The sequence below is a fragment of the Pantherophis guttatus genome, chromosome 4 (assembly GCF_059756535.1).
Source record: "Pantherophis guttatus breed Tessera chromosome 4, ASM5975653v1, whole genome shotgun sequence".
Taxonomy (NCBI): Eukaryota; Metazoa; Chordata; class Lepidosauria; order Squamata; family Colubridae; genus Pantherophis; species Pantherophis guttatus.
The window spans coordinates 65,139,257-65,159,738 of NC_142066.1; the positions used below are offsets into that span (position 1 = coordinate 65,139,257).

The 20,482-nt window shown below is 38.5% G+C and overlaps 2 protein-coding genes across 7 annotated transcripts in view; one reads left to right on the top strand and one right to left on the bottom strand.

The window, feature by feature from the left end:
- BRD9 (bromodomain containing 9) overlaps positions 1 to 14,355 on the bottom strand; it is a 71,786-nt gene extending 57,431 nt beyond the window's left edge. For all 6 annotated transcript variants that reach the window (XM_034416371.3, XM_034416367.3, XM_034416370.3 and 3 more), the window contains exons 1-2: positions 14,160 to 14,355; positions 7,064 to 7,284 (exon numbers count right to left, since the gene is read on the bottom strand). In XM_034416371.3, coding sequence (XP_034272262.1) covers positions 7,064 to 7,284; positions 14,160 to 14,253 — 315 coding nt within the window. In that variant the 5' untranslated portion in view covers positions 14,254 to 14,355. The remainder of the gene's footprint in view (positions 1 to 7,063; positions 7,285 to 14,159) is intronic.
- TRIP13 (thyroid hormone receptor interactor 13) overlaps positions 14,345 to 20,482 on the top strand; it is a 28,867-nt gene continuing 22,729 nt past the window's right edge. Inside the window, exons 1-6 of the mRNA XM_034416372.3 lie at positions 14,345 to 14,493; positions 14,617 to 14,749; positions 16,747 to 16,849; positions 17,779 to 17,944; positions 19,396 to 19,525; positions 20,426 to 20,481. Coding sequence (XP_034272263.1) covers positions 16,758 to 16,849; positions 17,779 to 17,944; positions 19,396 to 19,525; positions 20,426 to 20,481 — 444 coding nt within the window. The 5' untranslated portion in view covers positions 14,345 to 14,493; positions 14,617 to 14,749; positions 16,747 to 16,757. The remainder of the gene's footprint in view (positions 14,494 to 14,616; positions 14,750 to 16,746; positions 16,850 to 17,778; positions 17,945 to 19,395; positions 19,526 to 20,425; position 20,482) is intronic.

A 20,482-nucleotide genomic window follows, 5' to 3' on the forward strand; every position in this document is an offset into this window, starting at 1 on the left:
ACGCTCTACATGGGGCTGCCCTTAAAAGAGCATCTGGAAGCTCCAGTTGATGCAAAATGCAGCGGCCCACGTGGTTTTGTGCAGACCTCGGTGTGCACATGTATCACCTCTCCTGTGGGAGCTTCATTGGCTGCCGATTTGCTTCCGGGTGCAATTCAAGGTGTTGGTTGTCACCTTTAAAGCCCTTCATGGCTTGGGACCAGGTTATCTGAGGGACCATCTCTTTCTGGTCACATCTACCCGACCCATTAGAACGGGGAGGCAAGGAATGCTGCGGGTCCCATCCCCGAGGGAGATACACCCAGAAGAAGGGCCTTCTCCATGGTGGCTCCCTCTCTCTGGAACATCATTGCCCCAGAGATTAGAACGGCCCCCATCCTAATTCTCTTCCAGAAAGCGCTGAAGCGGGCCTAGGGAACCCAGAGCGGAATGGAGCCCATTAAATGGCTCATATGATCGGCTGTCCCTGGGGCAGGAGGTGGCGGTCAGGGGTGATTTTATTACATTAATTTATTTGATTTTTTATGAGTTTTACTATTTTTAAATGTGTTTTTTTAAATTCTGTAAGTTGCCTTGAGTCGCCATGGGCGAACAGGCAGCAATATAAATATAATAAATAAATAAATAAATATGTTGTATAGTTGTATATTTCTTTCTTCTGGTATTCTGGGTTGCTGCAGTGTGTTTGTGCTTATCTGTATAAAGTTCTTACACAGTTCCTCTTGGAGGAGTATACTTTGGTAATGGAGCACTTGACTAGTGCAGGTTGTTTTTCAATAGACTTGCATAAGGACAAATTCTTTACTTTATTTGCATTATAATAAGAATCACTTTTGTCAGGCACAACTAATCATTAATAGGAGTTGAGTTTAAAGCACAAAAGGTTATTAATATAAAGGTTTCCCCTGTCTGGTTGTATTTGACTGTAGGAGGCGGTGCTCCATTTCCTAGCTGAGGGAGCCAGCACTATCCAAAGATATTTCTTTGGTCATGTGGCCAGCATGACTATATGCTGAGGCACATTGAACACTATTACCTTCTCATCAAAATGGCACCTATTTATCTAATTGCATTTGTATCTTTCAAACTGCCAGGTGGGCAGGAGCTGGGGCAAATAAGGGGAGCTCACCCTGTCGCATGGCACTCTTGAACCTGGGCTGTCGAGTTTCCAACTGACAAGCCTGTGTCTTTAATCACTGAGACCATTACCCTCCCTAAGAGTTTTACATGCAACCTATACACAAGAATCTGATCCATTAACAGTCTAACCAAATATGCAATTGATAAGGATCCACAGAGTTCAAGGGGGGCGGGGGATAGACATGTGTTTCTTGTGGTGTATGACTGTAAACTGATGACCTGTTTGACCTCACCCTCAGGTTCAATCTGCTCCTCTCTTACATTACTCCCCCTTCCAACTTGGCTTTCTTCCTCCTCCATGGGCTCTTCGAAGATGCTTTCCCGCTCCTGCATAGTCTCTTCATAGTCTGAGTTCCCATGGAAACTTGATAAAAAGGCAGTGAAACTTCCTCAAAGGAAATCTCCTTACCTGCTTCTGAAATAGTCAGTGAGTCAGGTGGCAGTTGCCGGACACAGAAATAGCATTAGAAAGTTCCTCCTCTCCCATGTTTGGGAGTTGAAGGCCAAAAGTGAAAACCTTCTATGGGGGTAAGAGGAGCCATGGTGGGGGAGTGGTTAGAGTATAGTATTGCAGGCTGACTCTGCTCACTGCCAGGAGTTCTATCTTACTGGCTTAAGGTTGATTCAGCTTTCCAACCTTCCAAGGTTGATAAAATAAGGACCCAATTGTTCAGGGCAATATGCTGATGCTGTAAATCTTTTAGAAAATGCTATAAAACCCAATGAAGTGGTATATAAGTGCTATTACTAATATTCTTGGGTATATTCCATATGAGCTTGAAAGGATATTATTGAAATCGATGTGTTAGGGAGAGTTTTTATAAGAACATTCTGCCAATGGCAATAATGATGGCCAGTTGTCTTGGCTGTAGGTACAATAGTGCCTCATATATTGTTGGAGCAGCTGGATAAGTCTTCTCACTGTTCAAGGCTGTGTGGTAGACTAGAGTGAGGCTAACTTAGATATTCAAGAGAAAGAACCGTCCCTGCACTGGGCTCCGCAGTCCAACTTGCCCCGGCTTCGGGACCAGCTCCTGAGTGACAGAGGGATCACAAGACACCCACCCTTGGCATAAAATTCAATGGAGACCCCAGGCAGATGGGGTTCTTCATGGTGCACATCTGGACCTACATGCAGGAATATGGTCTGGAAATAGCTGGCCAAGGGGCGGTGCATGACCATGGCATTGGAGCAGCTGACTGCTGAGTCAATGAACACTCTCCACAATGACAATGTTCTGGAGCTGAGAAAGTTCAACCGCTTCATGACTACCCATACAAAGCACTTCAAGGATTCTTTGGCCAACTGAAAAGCCAGAGATTGCATAAAAACCATCAGCCAGAGACAGAGAGGAGTGGGCAAGTACATCCAGGAGTTCCATGACCTAACCTGCTGGTTAACTGATTAAACAAAAGATATCTTGATTGGCTGCTTTCAAGACGGGCTGAGTGACAAGATCTATATTACCTGTGTCTCCAGGGGTGCCCCTGCACCCTCCATCATTGGTACATTCTAGCAGAAGAGATGGAGATTGGTGCAATCCAAATATTGGCCAAGCCATGTGTGCAGAGATCTTGCCCAAGAAAAAAGAGGTGCCAAAACCACAGCCACACAAGCAGAGCCCACACCAGCGGTCCACTGGCTGCTTTAGGTGCAGAAAAGAAGGCCACTGAACTGCTGTCTGCTGAGACGCACACCCAACCCAAAAGGCAACCCTAAGAGCTGCCAAAAAGCAGGCAAAACTGCCTCAGAGAGCTCACGAAATAGCCCTAAAAGGAGTGGATGATGGACATGTTGGCTCATTTGGCAAAAGGGAAAATTTTCACGAAATTAGACTTGCGAGAGGCATACTACCAAGTAAGAATCAAGGAAGGGGATGAGTGGAAGACAGCTTTCAATTGCCACTTAGGCTGTTTCCGATTTAGGGTCCTGCCTTTTGGACTGCAGGGTGCCCCTGCTGTGTTCATGCAGCTAATAAATGAGGTGATACATAAGCACTTGTATAAAGGGATCTTAATCTAGTTGATTGATATTTTTAATTACACCAAGACCATGGCAGAGCATGTGAAATTGGTCAGGGAAGAAGAAACAAGCTGCCCAGCTATAAATCAAATTTTCTAAGTGTGAATTTCACTAGAATAATATTGACTATCTGGGATATTGAATATCCCATGAGGGCATAGAAATTCATCCAGAGACAGTGCGGGCAGTGCCTAAGTGGGCTCCTCCCCATACCAGAAAGCAGCTGTAGACTTTCCTGGAATTTGCCTGCTAAAGACAAAGGAAGAAGGAAAATCCAACCCATGCTGGGTGCTCCTAACTTGGAGGCATTTCCTAGAAGTGGGGAAAACCCCATTTGAAGTTTAGACTGACCGTAAGAAGTTAGAAGCCTTGAGAACCCCACTGCAGATTATTGCTGAAACAGGCCTGGTGGGCTCAGTACTATAACTGATCTAACTTCACATTATGATATCTCCCAAGAAGAAGATGCTCTATCCAGACTGCCACAATACAATAGTTCAAAGCCAGAGGTAATTAAGACAATCATCTCCTCCAGGGAAATAGTCACCACCCAAGTGCAGGCTAAATTAAAACCCCAACTAACTGATGATCTAAAGAACACCCTGAGAGCAGCTTTAGGAGAAGACAAATGGTACGAGGTACATAAGAATGAATGTACACTGCAGGATGATCTAGATTGGGTGGCGGCCAAACTGTACATCCCAGAAAGCCATCAGCTGTTAGTTCTATAACAGAGCCATAATTCAAAAATTGTGGAACATTTCAGGTTCATAAAAACCCTGCACCTAGTCAAGCGGCAATTTTGGTGGGCATCCTTCAAAAAGGACATAGAAAACTATGTAGCCAGCTGTCTTACCTGTGCTTCTACCAAACAGAGACAAGGGAAGACACCAGGGTCCTTCAATCCGTAGCAGAACCAAAAGCTCCATGGAAAGAGATATCAATGACCTTTATAGTAGAATGGCCCAAAAGTTCATGGACCACAGTAATTTGGGTGATAACCAACGTATTTTCCAAATAGGTGCATTTGTTCCCTGCCAAAAAATCCACTCTGCTTACACTTTGGCTAAACTATTCATGCAGCATGTTTACCGGTTACATGGTTGCTCCAGAGTGGATCATCTTAGATCACAAAGTCCAATTCACTTTGCGATTTTGGCAAGTTACTAAAACTTTTGGGGAATTCTCAGGGGCTCACTTTCATGCATCATCCGGCTACTAATGGTGGCTGTGAACATATCAATGGGTCTTGGAGCAGTACCTCAGATGCTATATTAATTATCAATCAATCAATCAATCAATCAATCAGATCAATTGAATAGAGCTGGAAGGGGCCTTGGAGGTCTTCTAGTCCAGCGCCCTGCTCAAGCAGGAGACCCTATACCATTTCAAACAAGTGACTGTCTAATCTCTTCTTAAAACCCCCCAGTGACGAAGCACTCACAACTTCTGAAGACAAGCTGTTCCACTGGTTAATTGTCCTTATTTTTAGTAAGTTTTTCCTTAATTCCAGTTTGCTTCTCTCCTTGATTAGTTTCCATCCATTGTTTCTTGACCTGCCCTCTGGGGCTTTGAAAAATAAATTGATCCCTTCCTCTTTGTGGCAGCCTCTCATATACTGGAATATTGCTAGCATGTTCCTTCAGTCCTTTTTTTCTCTAGAGTAGCCAAACACAAATCTTCCAACCATTCTTCATGTTTTAGTCTCCAAGCCTTTAATCATCTTAGTTGCTTTTCTTTTCACTTTTTCCAAAGTCTCAACATCTGTTTTATAATATGATAACCAAAACTGGATACAGCATTCCAGGTGTGGCCTTGCCAAGGCTTTATAAAGCAGTACTAATACTTGATTTTGATTCTTTACCTCTGTTTATACAACCAAGGATTGTATTAGCTTTTTTGGCTGCTGCCACATACTGCTGGCAGGTCCCTCTTACAGTTACTGTTTTTGAACCAGGTTTCACCTAATCTGTACTTGTACCTTTGGTTTTTCCTGCCCAGGTGTAAAAGCTTGCTTTTCCCCACATTAAATTTCATGTTGTTGGATAGGGCTCATTGCTCAAGTCTGTCAAAATCTTTTTGGATCCCAAGCTTGTTTTCTGGAGTGTTGGCTATTACTGCCAGTTTAGTGTCATCTGCAAATTTGATGAGTTTCTCTTCTATTCCCTCATTTAAGACATTTATAAAGATATTGAAGAGTACCAGGCTTAAGATGGAATCTTGTTGTACCCCATTGCTTATTTCCCTCCATGTAGATGTAGTACCGTTAAGGATTACTCTTTGAGTATGGATTGTTACAAATCTATCTGGGGGTGAAGCTATCCCACATTTTTCTAGTTTATAAAGAAGTAGGTTGTGGTCCAGATTGTCGAATGCCTTGCTGAAGTCTAACTATACTAAGTCCACAGCATTTTGCTGGTGTACTAATTTAGTTATTTATCAAAGAATGAAATAACATTGGTTTGGCATTATCTGTTTTTAACAAACCCATGCTGGCTACTAGTTATAACTTTATTTGTTTCTAGATGTTTGTAGAGCTGTTTTTTTTATTAACTTTTCCAGTATCTTCCCAGGTATTGATGTTAGACTGATTGGTCTTTAGTTTCCTGGATCTATTTTTTCTTCCTTTTTTATGATGGGAACAACATCAGCTCTTTTCCAATCCTAAGGTAATTCCTCATTGTCCCAAGATTTTTGAAAGACATTTATTGTATAGTAATTACCCCATATGGAAATTACAGCAGGATAATTGGACCCTTTTGTAGAGGTCTCCCTTTTGTGGAGGTCTCTTATAATAACTCAATACACAGTAGTACTGCGTTCACTCCATTTAAACTGGCCATGGGATAAGATTTTGTATCTATCCCCGAATTGCCTCAGGCCACCCCATTAATTGCATTGCTCCAGGAATGGATGACCCAATTACAAACCACCTGGCAGGTGTTAAGAAAGGCTTTGGAGGAATCCAGAGAAGCATACAAAAGGCAAGCCAATAAAAAGTGCACAAATACTAAGGACCTTAAACTGGGAGATAAGGTCTATCTGTCTACTAAATTGTCCAGTCAGGAGAACAATCCAAAAAATTGTGCCCAAAATATGTTGGACATTTGCACATAAAAAGAATTATTAACCCAGTGCTGTGAAACTTGAACTACCAAAAATGCTCAAACACATACACCCCGTATTTCATTGCAGTCTATTGAAAGCAGAGGTCACTTCTTCCCTGCGTCCAAAGGTGCAACTACCTTTTGATCTATCATGATTGAGGGAGAAAAACACTTTGAAGTCAGAGACATTCTGGTGGCATGGAAAGATTTTCCTCCATCAGGGACTAAATGGGTCGATTCCAAACATATTAAAGCCTCCAGATTGCTTAAAAAGTTCCATGAATGTTACTCAGACAAACCCCATTGAACCAATTATTAATGAGGAAATATTCTGTGCCTCTCCCTCCCCTCTTCTCTTCCTTTGCAGAACTAAAGTCCCTGTCCAAGGGGGCGGGGGCAGAATGTCAGGTCCTGCCAGTTCCTGCCATAAGGCTGTAATGTGTGTGTATGGACAAATGGGCAATATGATTGTGCTCTGATTGGCAAAGTACAGACTGGTAACAGCAAGAACAGGAAAAGGGATTTTTTTTCTATATCTTTTTCATGTGGGAAAACCTTAGGAAAGGAAAGCCTGATTTTACTGTAACCAACTTCCTTAGTAAAAGAACCTTTTGCTTCAACCTAATGGACTCAAGGATCTTTCTTTTCTAAGGGACTGGATTGGGGCAGGTCTGACATACAGTTTATATCACTTTAGAACAAAATGGATCCTTCCACTCGTATGATTTTATGACAGTGTTTAAACATATTTAAAATGCAACACAACATATATTACTTGAAATTGCTGTTTTACCTTTCTCTTCCGCCTTTCTTCATCGTCAAGATGCTTTTCTTTCTCTTTCTCCGATTTCTTTTTCTTTTTCTTTTTCTTTTCCTTATGTCGTTCTCTCTCATGATCTGATCGGTCATCATAATAACTGGAATCATGTCCTGATCCTGAAAGTTCAGTCACTTCACTACCTCCAACTTTCAGCACCAGTTTCAATGGCTTTTCCAAAGGTTTGTCCATATAATCTAATCAAAACAAGTAAGACAATTTCAGAAGATAAAATAAAACAATATTTAGAAAAAACGGAACTAGTAAAATAGTGAAAGTAATGCTAGATGAACGTATAACAATGGAATTAACAGATGCAATTAAGAGACATAAGAATGGCAAAACACCAGGTCTGGATGGATTACCAGCAGAATTATACAAAGACTTACAAAATACTTTGAGTATTCCAATATTGGAAGTATTCAATGAACTATTGTTAGAAGCGAAAGTACTAAATTCATGGTTGGAAGCATACATTACTCTCAACCTTGGTTCTCAACCTGTGGGTCGGGACCCCTTTGGGGGTCGAACAACCCTTTCACAGGGGTCGCCCAAGACCATCCGAAAACACATATTTTCAATGGTCAATGGAATAATTTTATGGTTGGGGGTCACCACAACATGAGGAACTGTATTAAAGGGCAGCATTAGGAAGGTTGAGACCCACTGCTATAGACCGATATCCTTATTGAATGATTATAAAATATTTGCTTCAATATTTGCAGAAAAACTAAAAAGATTCTTAAATCAATTTATACATCCAGATCAAAATGGTTTTTTTACCTAAGAGACAAATTAAAGACAATATGAGAATAATTTTAAATACACTGGAGTATTAAGAAGCGCATCCAGAGAAGCAAATGGCGTTGATTTTCCTAGACACACAGAAAGCATTTGATAATGTGAACTGGCAATTTATGCTAGCACAATTAAAAGACATGGACTTTGGAGTGAGATTTATTAATATGATTAAGGTGATATATTACAAGCAAACTGCAAAGGTGATGTTAAATGGAGATATGACTGAGAAGGTTAGCATTAAGAAAGGTACAAGACAAGGATGTCCCTTGTCTCCCCCTATTATCTATATTGACACCAGAAGTATTAAATAGAAATATTAGACAAGATACAGAAGAAAAAAAATGGACGTTAGAAATAAAAGGAGATCCATGAAATGTAAAAAATATGTTAAGATAGAGATGTAAACAATATGATGATTGTTATTATTATTATTATGACTATTAGGATTATGTTTAATATTATTATTATATTCTTATTAGAAGAATAGGGAGAAATGAATAGGTTTATTATGTTCAATACTACTATTGTAAGATCAGAGAACCAATATCAGTGTAATGAATACTGTTGTAAATTTTGATTGTTATCCTTCTCTGTGGGAGCCCCAACCCTGTGGAATGAACTGCCCCCGGAAATACGTAAGATTTCCGACCTCCGGGTGTTCCGCTGCGCACTGAAGACTCTGTTGTTCCGCCAGGCAGGGCTGTCAATATAATAATTTTAAATTGGGGTATTTTAATTTTTGGGGTTTTAAATTGGCCAAATCTATTTAATTATTTTAATTTTTAATTATTGTTGTGTCTTGTGTTTTTAAATTGGCTGTACACCGCCCTGAGTCCTTCGGGAGAAGGGCGGTATAGAAATAAAATAATAATAATAGTAATAATAGTAATAATAGTAATAATAATAATAATAATAATAATAATAATAGTTGTTGTTGTTGTTGTTGTTGTTGTTATTACACAGATATTTGTACCCAGACGACACACTGTTTAATGGAAGATGGAATGTTCATATTAAAAACAACAATAACAATATATTAGTTTTTGAAGAACACAATCAAACTTCCAGAACTCACAATACTATGTAATAATTAAAATGTTGGACAAAGCCTGGGGAGACCCAAATTCAACTTCACTCTTAGCCATAGAAACTCATGGATATTTTGAGCTAAATTATAACTCAATCTCTTTCTTCAAAGTGTAAAATATTTTTGTGTTAAAACATTTTTAGAAACAGATTTATATATGTAAACTAATAGTGCCAATATCTATATACCATTTTCTTTTATAATTAACTTTTCTGCCACTTTTTAGTTTATATTGGAATCAAACAAGGAATGTATTATTATTATTATAGCATGTCTCAATTTATAATCCTTGATTGTTAGTTCTATTGACATGGTGTTATCAGGAAACAGGAGCAGAATGCTATCTGTCAAATTAGATGGGGTTTCTTGTTATTTTGGTTCCATTGGTCAAGTGTCTTTTATTAAAGGTGTTCTGTCATTCATTCATTTTCATTTTTAATTTTCATTTTCACTCAAATTGTTCAGGTGGTTCATCTTTTGTTTCCGTATTTTGACAGCTCAGTCTTCTTAGATGTGGGACAATGGTTTTCCATGCATATCTACATTTACTCAAAGGACAATAAAGTGGTTGCCTCAAGCCTTCAAAAAAACAGACATTCTGAGCAATAGATCTGGAATATGCTGGAGGATGTTTTGCAAGGCATCCCTCCAAAATGTTTGTCTAATCACATTATTTTTGAAGCTAATATGAACACCTATGAATTAGTGTTTAAAATCCTGTGAGCTCATTTGAATTTTCAATATTTTTGCATATGACTTAAATGTAATCTGTTCTCTACACGTCCTAAAACTAAATAAAGAGAACCCAATTAAATAGATGAGTCAAAAACATTATATTTGTTCACTTATTTGCTGAGGAAAATGATCCAATGGAGTTTAGTATGATCAGCATGCTAATGATATTCAATCATAATCACCATTTTTCAACCCCTAACCAGCAAAACAAGGCATCTTCAGTTCCATCTATGAAGACTAAGCGGCTGTGGTTGTTGGGCCTCATTAGAATCCAGGGAGATTCTATCTTTGATCTTAAATCTATAGTTTTCAACTAAAAAATGATGTGCAATTTGAGGGTCTTCTTGGATTCATAGCTTCTGCTCAATGAAGTAATAGCAGCTATGCCAAGAAGGCCTTGATACAGCTTGATAAAGCTTCTTCTGCTAGGTCAGTGGCATCCTTCCTGGAGGAGGTTTTAACAGTCGCTAAAGCCTAGTCATCTCATAGCCATGTGTTCTGTGGGATTTTTCTTCAAGAGCCCTTGGAAGCTTCAATTGATCCAGAATGTAGTGAGACAGGAAGAGATGATGTTGCCACTGCATGCTCATGTAACACCTCTGTTCCATGAACTGTACTACCAGTCTGCTTCCAAGTGCAATTTAAGCTGTTGGTATAAAGGCCTGTATGGCATAGCGTCCAGTTATTTGAACAACTATGCTTGATAAGTTAAATAGTCCGTGTGAGAAACAGAAATAATGTGAATAGAACACTTTTATCTTGAATTTGTTATACCGTTTCCCCAAAAATATGACCTATCCTGAAAATAAGTCCCAACCTGTTTTTTTTACACAAGCGCCTTATAAGTTCTAACCCAAAAATAAGCCCTAGTGAAGGTAGGTGGGCATGGCTGGCAAAGGAGGCAGCCAACACAAATAGGCTGACAGTGTCTAGCAGCAGCTGTGCAAGCAGCAGGCAGAAGCAGAGACGGAGAGAAGTAGGCAATCTGGCCGTGCCATGCAGGCTGCGGGTGTTCTGCCCCAGCTCCGGATTTCCGAGGATATTGACACACACCAACGGTCCTTATCGAATTTTTTAAGTAGCAAGAATAAACCAAAGTCCAGCAAAGGTTGGCAAGCAGCCCAGAAAACAAGATATGATAAGACTTTTCCAAAAATGCTCTGATGATAATTACAAATTGTTTCCAGCAAGAAACTTACTAACCACATGTGACTTAAATAGGCTAAGGGAGTGGCCAATTATCCTCAAGCCTTACTCTCGAGACCTTCTCCTCCTGAGTAGCCACTCCTGCCTTTTGGCAGCCCTGTGTGCTCGAGCATTGAGAAGAGGTCCTCCACTTCACTCTCTCCACTGGAAGGAGCCTCTGGAGGTTCTGAAGGCCCTGGCTGAATCTCTGCCTCTGGCACCACATCCTCTTCAGCTTCCTCGCTGTCCGACACGAGCGCTGGCTGCGCCGGCTGCTGGCACGACACCACACCAGCCTCTTTGTCGTCGGGATCAGCCACGATCCGTGCAAGCCGCTGGTGGGCCACAACAGCGGGAAAGCCGAGTGGTGGTGGGCTGGAGTGGCGGCAGGCAGCTCATTTTTCCATCTTTGGCTTGCCTGCAGCTCATACAGTGGGATCGTCTATTTTCTGTCTATGTGTCAGCATCACCTGCCTTCTGCTCTGTGCAGCCCCAGAGTGCACTGACCAAGGGACCGGCAGGTTGCAGCTGCTGCCCAATACCATTGGTCCCCAAATGCTTGTTGAGTCTTTTGTATGTGCCATGGGGTGGGATGTCCAGCCAAGCTGATCACCCTGAAATTGTGGTGCAGGTTCTGAAAAGGATAAGACATACCTAGACCACCACTGGAGTAAAATGAAGGATGATTCTGATTGGTCATTAATTTAGAGCTTATGTTAATGTCTACCTCATAGCAGTAAGAGTGGAGAAACAGCATTATTTCTCCACCCTTATTGCATCCAAAAAGTGTTGCCCAGCAGCCCTGTTCTGGAACACCCGTCCCTCCTGGGACAGGAGGTCTAGATGATCATCTTCACAGTCATGCAAAATAATTTGTACAACACCTGATGGACAAAGTTGCTCAGATTCATTCCCAAGTACATGTAAGATTCCTGGGGAAAGGTCCTGCCTGGTGAACAGTTCGGAAACTGTTGGGAACAGTTTGATCCTGTTAGACCTGATGAAGTCATTGAGGTATCAGTTGCTAGTCAGCTGGTTAGCAGGGTCCAGAAAAGCCTTTTCTTCTGTGACACCATAACTTTGGAATATTTGACTCATTTGTCTGAAATGGTATGTGGTCTCTTGTTGAGCAGAGGGTTGGCCTAGAAGACCTCCAAGGTCCCTTCCAAGTCTATTATTCTGTTATCCCAAGTGAAATCTGCTCCCACCACACTGATCTTCTGCAAGGACCTGAATAACTGGCTCTAGCAGTTCGCTTGAGGCCCCAATGGGGGAACATCATGGGTGGATTAAGAGAAGTATCCTACCTTCCCAGCTCCATATCCCGCCTCCCCATCTCTGGATCCCATTTTCTCCCATCTTTTAACAATATTTTTTCTCTGACTGTAATGCTACTTTGTTTTCAGAAATAATTATAAAAAACATGGTTAAGGGGTAAGATTGAACCATGAGATCAAACATTATTAGAAAATATTTATTTAGTTTAAGTTTAAATATCTAGGACCAGAAAAATTTTGCATCCCAAAATACTGAAGAAACTAATAAATAGCTTCATGAATCAGTTTTGAGTAATTATAGAGAATAAGATGAGAACAAATCTTCTCTGTACCATCAAATAGGGGAGGGTCCATTAAAGTCAGTCGAATATTGATTCCTGGAAAAATATTAATCAGATAAGAAAGAAGAAGAGAAAACACATAGCAATTTTGATGGATTTCTTCAAAATGGAATTGGGCTAGACAAAAAATGAAAGGCATTACAAATAAAATTGATGAAATCAAGTTGGAACTAGATATCTCAATTCCTATTTTCATATTTATAAAATAACCTGGATCAGAAAAATATAATTGCTAATTTGCAAATAATACCAGCATAGGGAAGTAACACTGCAATGCCTCTGCAAAAAAGGAAAAAAAGTAAATCCATTCTTACATTGCAAATATGTTATCAGGTTCAAGAGAAGTGATATTTCCTCTCTATTCTACATTGATCAGATAGCATCTAGAATATTGCATTTAATTCTGGACACTGATTTTTAGGAAGGACTAGAATATGTGCAGAAGACAGTTTTTGAAGAGCTGTCATGCAGAAGTCAAGGCAGAATTGTGGTGCTTTTTCTTTACAAGTAATTTTTGAGATATGCTTAGCTAACATATTTGTAAATGGTCCAAAATTCAGTGAATTTGAAGGATCAAATGGATCCTAGTAATATTTTTCTGATTTAAGTCTAAAGCCCTCTAATTTATATCATAGCACACTCTGCTGAAATCCTCATCACTTCATAAATTGAATCTCTTCATACATTTTATCCTCATACAGCATAACAGGTGCCTGCACAAATAAGATCTATGATAGGTACACATGGTGACAGGACTGGTTGATATTGAAAGAACATTAGATGGTCTCAGGGGTGCTATTCAGCAGGTTCTGGAGAACCGGTAGTGGAAATTTTGAGTAGTTCGGAGAGTCGGCAAATACCACCTCTGGCTGGCCTCAGAGTGGGGTGGGAATGGAGATTTTGCAACATTCTTCCCCCAGGAGTGGGGAGGGAATGGGGATTTTGCAGTCTCCTTCCCCTGCCACACCCACAAAACCACACCACACCCACCAAGCCACGCCCACAGAACCGGTAGTAAAAAAATTTGAATTCCACCACTGGATGGTGTCCTGTGGCAATGTCATCTAATTTAGAGATGCCCCAATCATATAAATCACAGAAATAGGAGAGCTGCAAAGGGGCACTAGCCTTATCTCCGTTCAGATGCACCATCAAAGATCAGACTGAAAGAAAACAACATCAGAGATGAACTCTCGAGAATCAGAGCAATTTTTTAAAAAAACAAATCAATCCATGAGGAGCCAATAACGTCAGCACCCTCTCAGGTTTTAAACATAATTGCAGAACTGGCAGTTTTATTTTAATATACTTCTCATTTACAGGCTCAGGCAGCAAATCGCGCCTGCATATATATATATATATGTGAAATGTTACTTGATCAGAATCCACACATTTACAGAAAGAAACGGATTCCTCCCGAATAATGGTAGATTATTGGGAAATAAAAATTGCCATCCTCCCCAACCACCACCACGGAGTTCTATCACAGCCTGGGGGGGGGGGGAGGAGGGGGGGGGAGAGAATGGGACGAAGCCTTGAGTGACAAAGGCGCGCAAAGCGAAACGCTTTTCCAGACGCTCCTATTGTGGATCTGCTTTCCCCTCCCTACTTCCCTCTCCTCTTCCACGGTTGCCCATTTAACCTACCATCGTAAGCAGTAGCGCCGGTTCCAGTAGCAGTAACACTCGGGGCAGATGTTGATCTCCATTCCGCCTTATGCTTCTTGTGTTTCTTCCCCATGACTATAATTACAATTAACTATTAAGACTCACTTTTCCCAGCCCACCTGGAAGCCACTCCTCCCTCCAAGCCAGGGAACTCGGAAATGGGAGGAAATGACGTAAGAAGCTAACACGGAAGCACTTCTGATTCAAGTCGGATCCTGGTAAATGAAGAAAGAAGCGCGGGAAATTTGTACTGGCGTAAGTGATCAACCAACGTATGTTCCAGGGAGCAATTGAAGACGTCTTGGCTGTTTGGGTACGTGGTCATGAGGTTGTTTTAAAAAAAAAACCCATGGAATGGAGATCAACATCGCCTCTTATGAAACGTGTGAATTGAATGAGATTGTATAAATTAAGATTGTTCCATATTTTTTTTTAGGGCTTTGGAGAATCAGAACTTAGGAGGGAAGGAAGCGAAGGAAACTTGATTTTTATCCGCCTTTTCTGAGTATAGGCTGAGCGGATTCCTGGGAAAGAAAGAAAAAAACGGCCTCGGGATCTCACAGACCGATGTAATTCCAAGCCTTGTGGACGTGACTTTCGTTTTCTTGCGTTAAGTGAACTGAGAGATTATTGGCGAAAATAGTGCTGCGTACAATACATGGAAATGATTATGTACTTGGGGAAACTGGGAGGTGGGCGGGTAAAATCAGCCGTCTATTGGGCTTTTAAAAAACGGTTTAGCTGAAGTCTTTTTGGCAGACCTGGAGGAAGAATGAAATTGATACACAAAAAGTCAAGTATTCGTTTTGCAATTTGTCTAAGATGCAAGAAATCCTTACAGTTATTTAACATTCACTGATCTAAGATGGGGGAGTTAAGCTCTTCAGTTGTCTGATTGCCAAATGTGTACGGAAATAACATTTACTTAAGATGAATTTGTTTCTGAATATTTGCCGCAAAATTGCAGACTCATTTTGAGTAAGTTAGGGGTGAGCAGCTTTGGAGAGCTTGAGAAGATATTTAGAACTTTCAGGGATGCAGGGGAACACTGTCATACAGTGGCTGCTATGAAGACTTGGCTAATCACAAAAGATAGACATAGAAGTAAGTTAGTCTAGTGTTACCAGTAGCCTGAACAGGCAAAGGAGACAACAAAGAATTGGAAAGGAAGTCAAAGGGAGGAGGGAAGGACACAGTAATTGTTTAATTTTCTTGGCATCTGAAACAAAAATTGCAATGAAAAACAACAAAATAATGTTCTTAGGCTTACATGTAATTAACCAAATTAATGTCAACCTTAAATAGCCAAACTACTTTAAATACATTAAATAAATGCATTACCTCCTGCTGTACATAGATGAACTTCAAAATTCCCAGCAATCATTAGATGGAGCAAAGAGATAAAGATTAAAATGAACTCTTTGGGGCCATTTAGTGGTTTCCTGGGTTTTTGCAGCTCAAATCTTGCCTAATGGAAGATCTAGAAATGTAAAATAAGTAAATTAACTAAATAGTTTTCTTTTCAAGAACATCTTCTATCAATGATTTTCAAAACTGCCCAGTAAGCTTGCCAAACAAGAAGCTGAAACTGCTCCCTATGTTGAATGTGTCCTGGAAAAGAAAGAATTGAGATTTGTCTATTACTGATTCTTCCATTATTTCCCATGTTTTAATAATGGCAAAAGACAAAGAAGGGAAATCATCTGAATAAATTGGGAGCACAGGTAGTTAGTTACCAATCTAGGAAGTGATTTCATCCTAATACCTGTCATCTTCAGTTTACAACAAGTTCATTCAGTGACCGTTCGAAGTTACAACAGCACTGAAAAAAATGACTTATGAACTTTTTTCATATTTACGACCATTACAGCATTCCCATGGTGATGTGATCAAAATTCAGACACTTGGCAACTGATTCAGTTCGAATAGTTGCAGTGTCCCAAGATCGTGTGATCATCTATTGCAACCTTCTGACAAAGTCAGGCTTAACAATCATGTTATTTATTTAGCGATTGCAGTGATTCACATAATTATGGCAAGAAAGGTTGTAAAATGGGGCAAAATCCACTTAAAATCTCACTTAGCAACAGAAATTTTGTGCTCAATTGTGGTTTTACGTTGAAAACCACTTGTATGTATATGTACAGTAACAGTCACATGGAAACCTGACATAGCACCATAATGCAATTGAACTGCATGACTAGAAGCTATCTATACCACTATTTTTAAGTGGTATAAAGGCAGTATTTGGTTGCAAGTCAATATGTTTTTATTGTTCCAGGGACATTAAAATGCAAATAGACTTGTTTTAAATTTGTTTTGAGATCATTATTCAGAACTTAAATCTCTTAGCCAATGGCCAGATTGGAAATTCTGGAAAATGACAAGGTTGTGTTCATAAAATAGTTGTCAGAACCATTTTTGCTTTAATGTGTCTGATAAACAAATCAGAAATGAAAATACAATAAAAACAGAAATTGGCTAATAAAAATTTAAAAGATATGCTTTGAGTGATAAAATAAGTTATTTCTTGGCCTTTGTAGATGTATAACTATTTTCTAATTAGGTTTTTATAAAATGGATGAAGCAACAGGTGATTTAAAACTGCCTCTTCAAAATGACTGTGAATCCCTGCAGATACATGTGGAAGTTCATCAGAAATCAAACAGGTTGGTTTTGTATTGCAGGTTTTGTTCTCTATTGCAGAAAGTCTCCTACCATTTTTATCAAATGAATAATATGATGTAGATGGACATTTTACCTATAACATATTTAGAGAAGTAATATTGACAAATCAGGATATAATAGGTACATTAAGCATATGAAACCATCCTCTACAAGGATAAAGGTTATAAGAGTTGAAGATTGTTTTAAGTGTTTCTTTCACAATTTTTTTCACACTACATTCTATGAACCTTCTGGCTCCACACCTCATGAATGAATGGGTTCTATGTGGGACAACAGACAGTGTCTGTCATGATATTGTTCAAAAGTACCAGAGAAAGCTTTTTCTCCTGTGAAAAAAATACTACAACCACTATTTTTCAGATCGTTCTGGGATTTTTTAAAATTAATAATTCCATGGCCTTAAAAAAGTTTAAATCTGATAAGGGAAATTACAAACTTTTAGCCTCTAGGGTAATTTTCATTTAGAAGTTTGCCTATGGGCTCTGTGAGCATTCTTTAAAAACTGTTGGGCACTAACCTGCCAAAGAAAAATACAAAAATGATAAACATTCTGAAAAGTTGGGAGATGGAGCAGAGAGTAATGCTGCTTTTTATTTTGGTAAATAGGTACATGGGTACTGACAGAAGATTCTTTGCTGAAAGATTTAGTAGCTCAATCATAATTATTTAGATTTTTCTTTTTTGAAGTTCCTTTAGTATTGGTATCAAGTTAGAACATTGTCTTCAATTGTTTGAGAGTATTATAATCAGATGAATATCATTTATCAGTGAAGTATGCTTTGCATATCTTTCTCTGATAACATAATAGATGGTATTTTGTGTCAGCTGGTTGAAATAAGTGACATTCTATCATTTTCTGGCTGTAACTGATTATAGGTGAAACTGATTATTTTTCTCTTATTTTAACCAGTACTGCAAAAAAAGAAGATATCAAACTAAGTGTCTTAAAGCTACTAAACAGGCACAATGTTATTTTTGGTGATTACAAATGGATTGAGTTTGATGATTGCTTCCTAACAAATAATGTACAGTCAATTGCAGTTGTGGATACAGAACTAAAGCTGAAAGAAAGACAGGTAATTAATGTTTCTTCCTTTGCTTATTTGCTTCTCCATAATTAGCTGTTATCAAAATGTTGCATATTTTATTTATTATTAAAATTACTGAAAAGTTTTAAAAATATGAATAAAATAGTTATGTAGTGTCATGAGTATTCACAAGAGCATGCATCCATATAGCATTATATTATTTGTATTTAACATTGGCTCCATATAAGCTTCCAATTGCAATTTAAGTTGCTAAGAGATGACATCAACTTGATGACACATAATCAGTATCAACCTCTTAGTGGCATAGGATCAAGTTACTTGAGGAATCATCTTCAATTATCTTTGCTTGGCCCATGAGATCCAACAAAATGGTTATGCTTCAGTTTCTTTCTATGAAATAGTGTCAGGTGATGGACCCAAAAACCTGCCTTATCTCTATTTTAATGCCTGGTCTGTGGAACAACATGGTCCTGGTCTTTTTGTTATTTTGTAAGTTCCTGAAAACCTGATTCTTCCCCTGGGCCTTGAATCAGAATACACAATGGCCCTATTTAGAAGAGGATGTTGCACAAGGTATGCTTAGTTAGTTTCAATGAATTCTTTTATTTTTGTTGTTCTGTTGCTCTTATTCTATTTTAGAAATTTACTTGTAAGTCAACCCGGAGTTACTTTTTGTAATTGGGCATCCAATTACAAAAATCAACACAATATATACTGTTAAAGATTTAATTTCAAATTAAATTCAACCATTAAATTGTTATTTTAATAAATATGATTTTTAACACACTTATGTACAACTAAAATGCTGTTGTAGGAAGAGAGCCATGTAAGTTTGTGGTGGCAAAAATAATTTTTGATAGCATTTTTCTGACTAACGAAGAACAGGAAACCTTTTAATAAAATTGTTAGAAAAAGTGCTGCAAGATTTTCAGTAAAATGTTAACAGTTTCTTCCATAATACAAGTTTGCTGAAGTGAAAGTAAAGTCTTAACACAATTATTTTTGCATTAATTATGAAAAAAGTAATCAAAAGTTTTTTTCTTCTCCCCAATATATTAGGAGTACATTACATATGATAATTCCTAGCAGTGATAAATCTATAATTTATAGAAGCCATGATTTAATAATCATAAAAATGCAAAACCATGATTCTAGAAATGAACTATGCAACTATTGATAATGGATCACAAGTTGAAGTACATCTTACTGTAGATGGAAAGTTCACTGCAGATTGAAAACAAGTATGACAGAGAATGTGTATGTTGATGTTTCTTAAACCTATGCTAACTTTATCTGATATTTTTTCTATTTGAAAAACATTTAAACATATTATTTCCTAACTACCAATTGAATAAAAAAAAGACACAATATTATGCTTCCTCCGAACTGGACTCTGATCGGGCCATGACAATTACACATATTTTTAGATAAGCGTGGATTTAATTGTGCCTAATTTGTTTTCTTCTTCTTCCCTGCAGCCTATCAGCTTGAATAAATGCAAACTTTTAATCCATATTTTTCATCTCAATGAGGAAGGGTCCACTACAGAAAATCTGGATGCGGAAGATGAGCATATTGTTGCAGCTAATCATTGGTTATTACCTACAGGTATTTCAAAAGAACCTAAGAATACAATTAGGTTATTCAAATGGATAAGATTTTGTTTAAATGAGGGTTTTAAAAAAACAATCAAACTGAACATCATTTTGACATTAAGCATAAAGCTTCCTGAAATTGGAAATATTTCTGAGTCAACAAAATATATTCTAGTAGACATAATGATCTTAAAAATTTTCAAATTCCAGTGCAAAAATGAAGCATGAATTGAAGAGTGTTCATGCTAAAATTCCCAGAACTGGGAAGTTGTTTTTTAACAGTTGCCTTATACCAGATTTTCCCAATCTTTTTGGCTTTGCAGACTGGAGGGGGTCAGGTGATGGCTCTGCGTGCATGATGGACAAGCATATGCATAGCTTCATTTGCGGGAGTGGTAGGCATTTCACCTGCCACTCACACAAATGGAGCACATGCACCCTCTACTTGCACAAATAGGATGCGTGTGTAAGCTTTGTGAAAGGCTCAAAGCCTGGTAATGGGCCATGGCCTGGGGGCTGGGAAACCTTGGTTTATACCTCATGATTTGTATAGGCTAAGATAATTACATTAAAAAGTATGTTATTTGTTCAGAAATGCATGTTCTTAGCTTTAGATTTTAAAGGAAGATAATGAATATTCCATAAAGATACATACAATCATTATTTTTGGTTTTATTTTTACTTTGAAGCCATGTAGTTTTGATTTTTCATTTTCTCAGACCTTTCTTTTCAGCTAATTGGGAATTTTCTGACTGGCCAGTATAGGAATATGGACAAAATACTCAGTCCCTCATTATTATAGTCATTATAATCACTACTTCAAAAATTCCAAAGTTTCTATTGCCAACTATACTATTTTTAATAGTTTGCCTTTTTTCTCTTTAAAATAATATACTGTTTTTGTCTTTAATAGTTGAGTTTCATCGTCTATGGGAAAGCCTAATTTATGATGCTGAAATAAAATCAGATG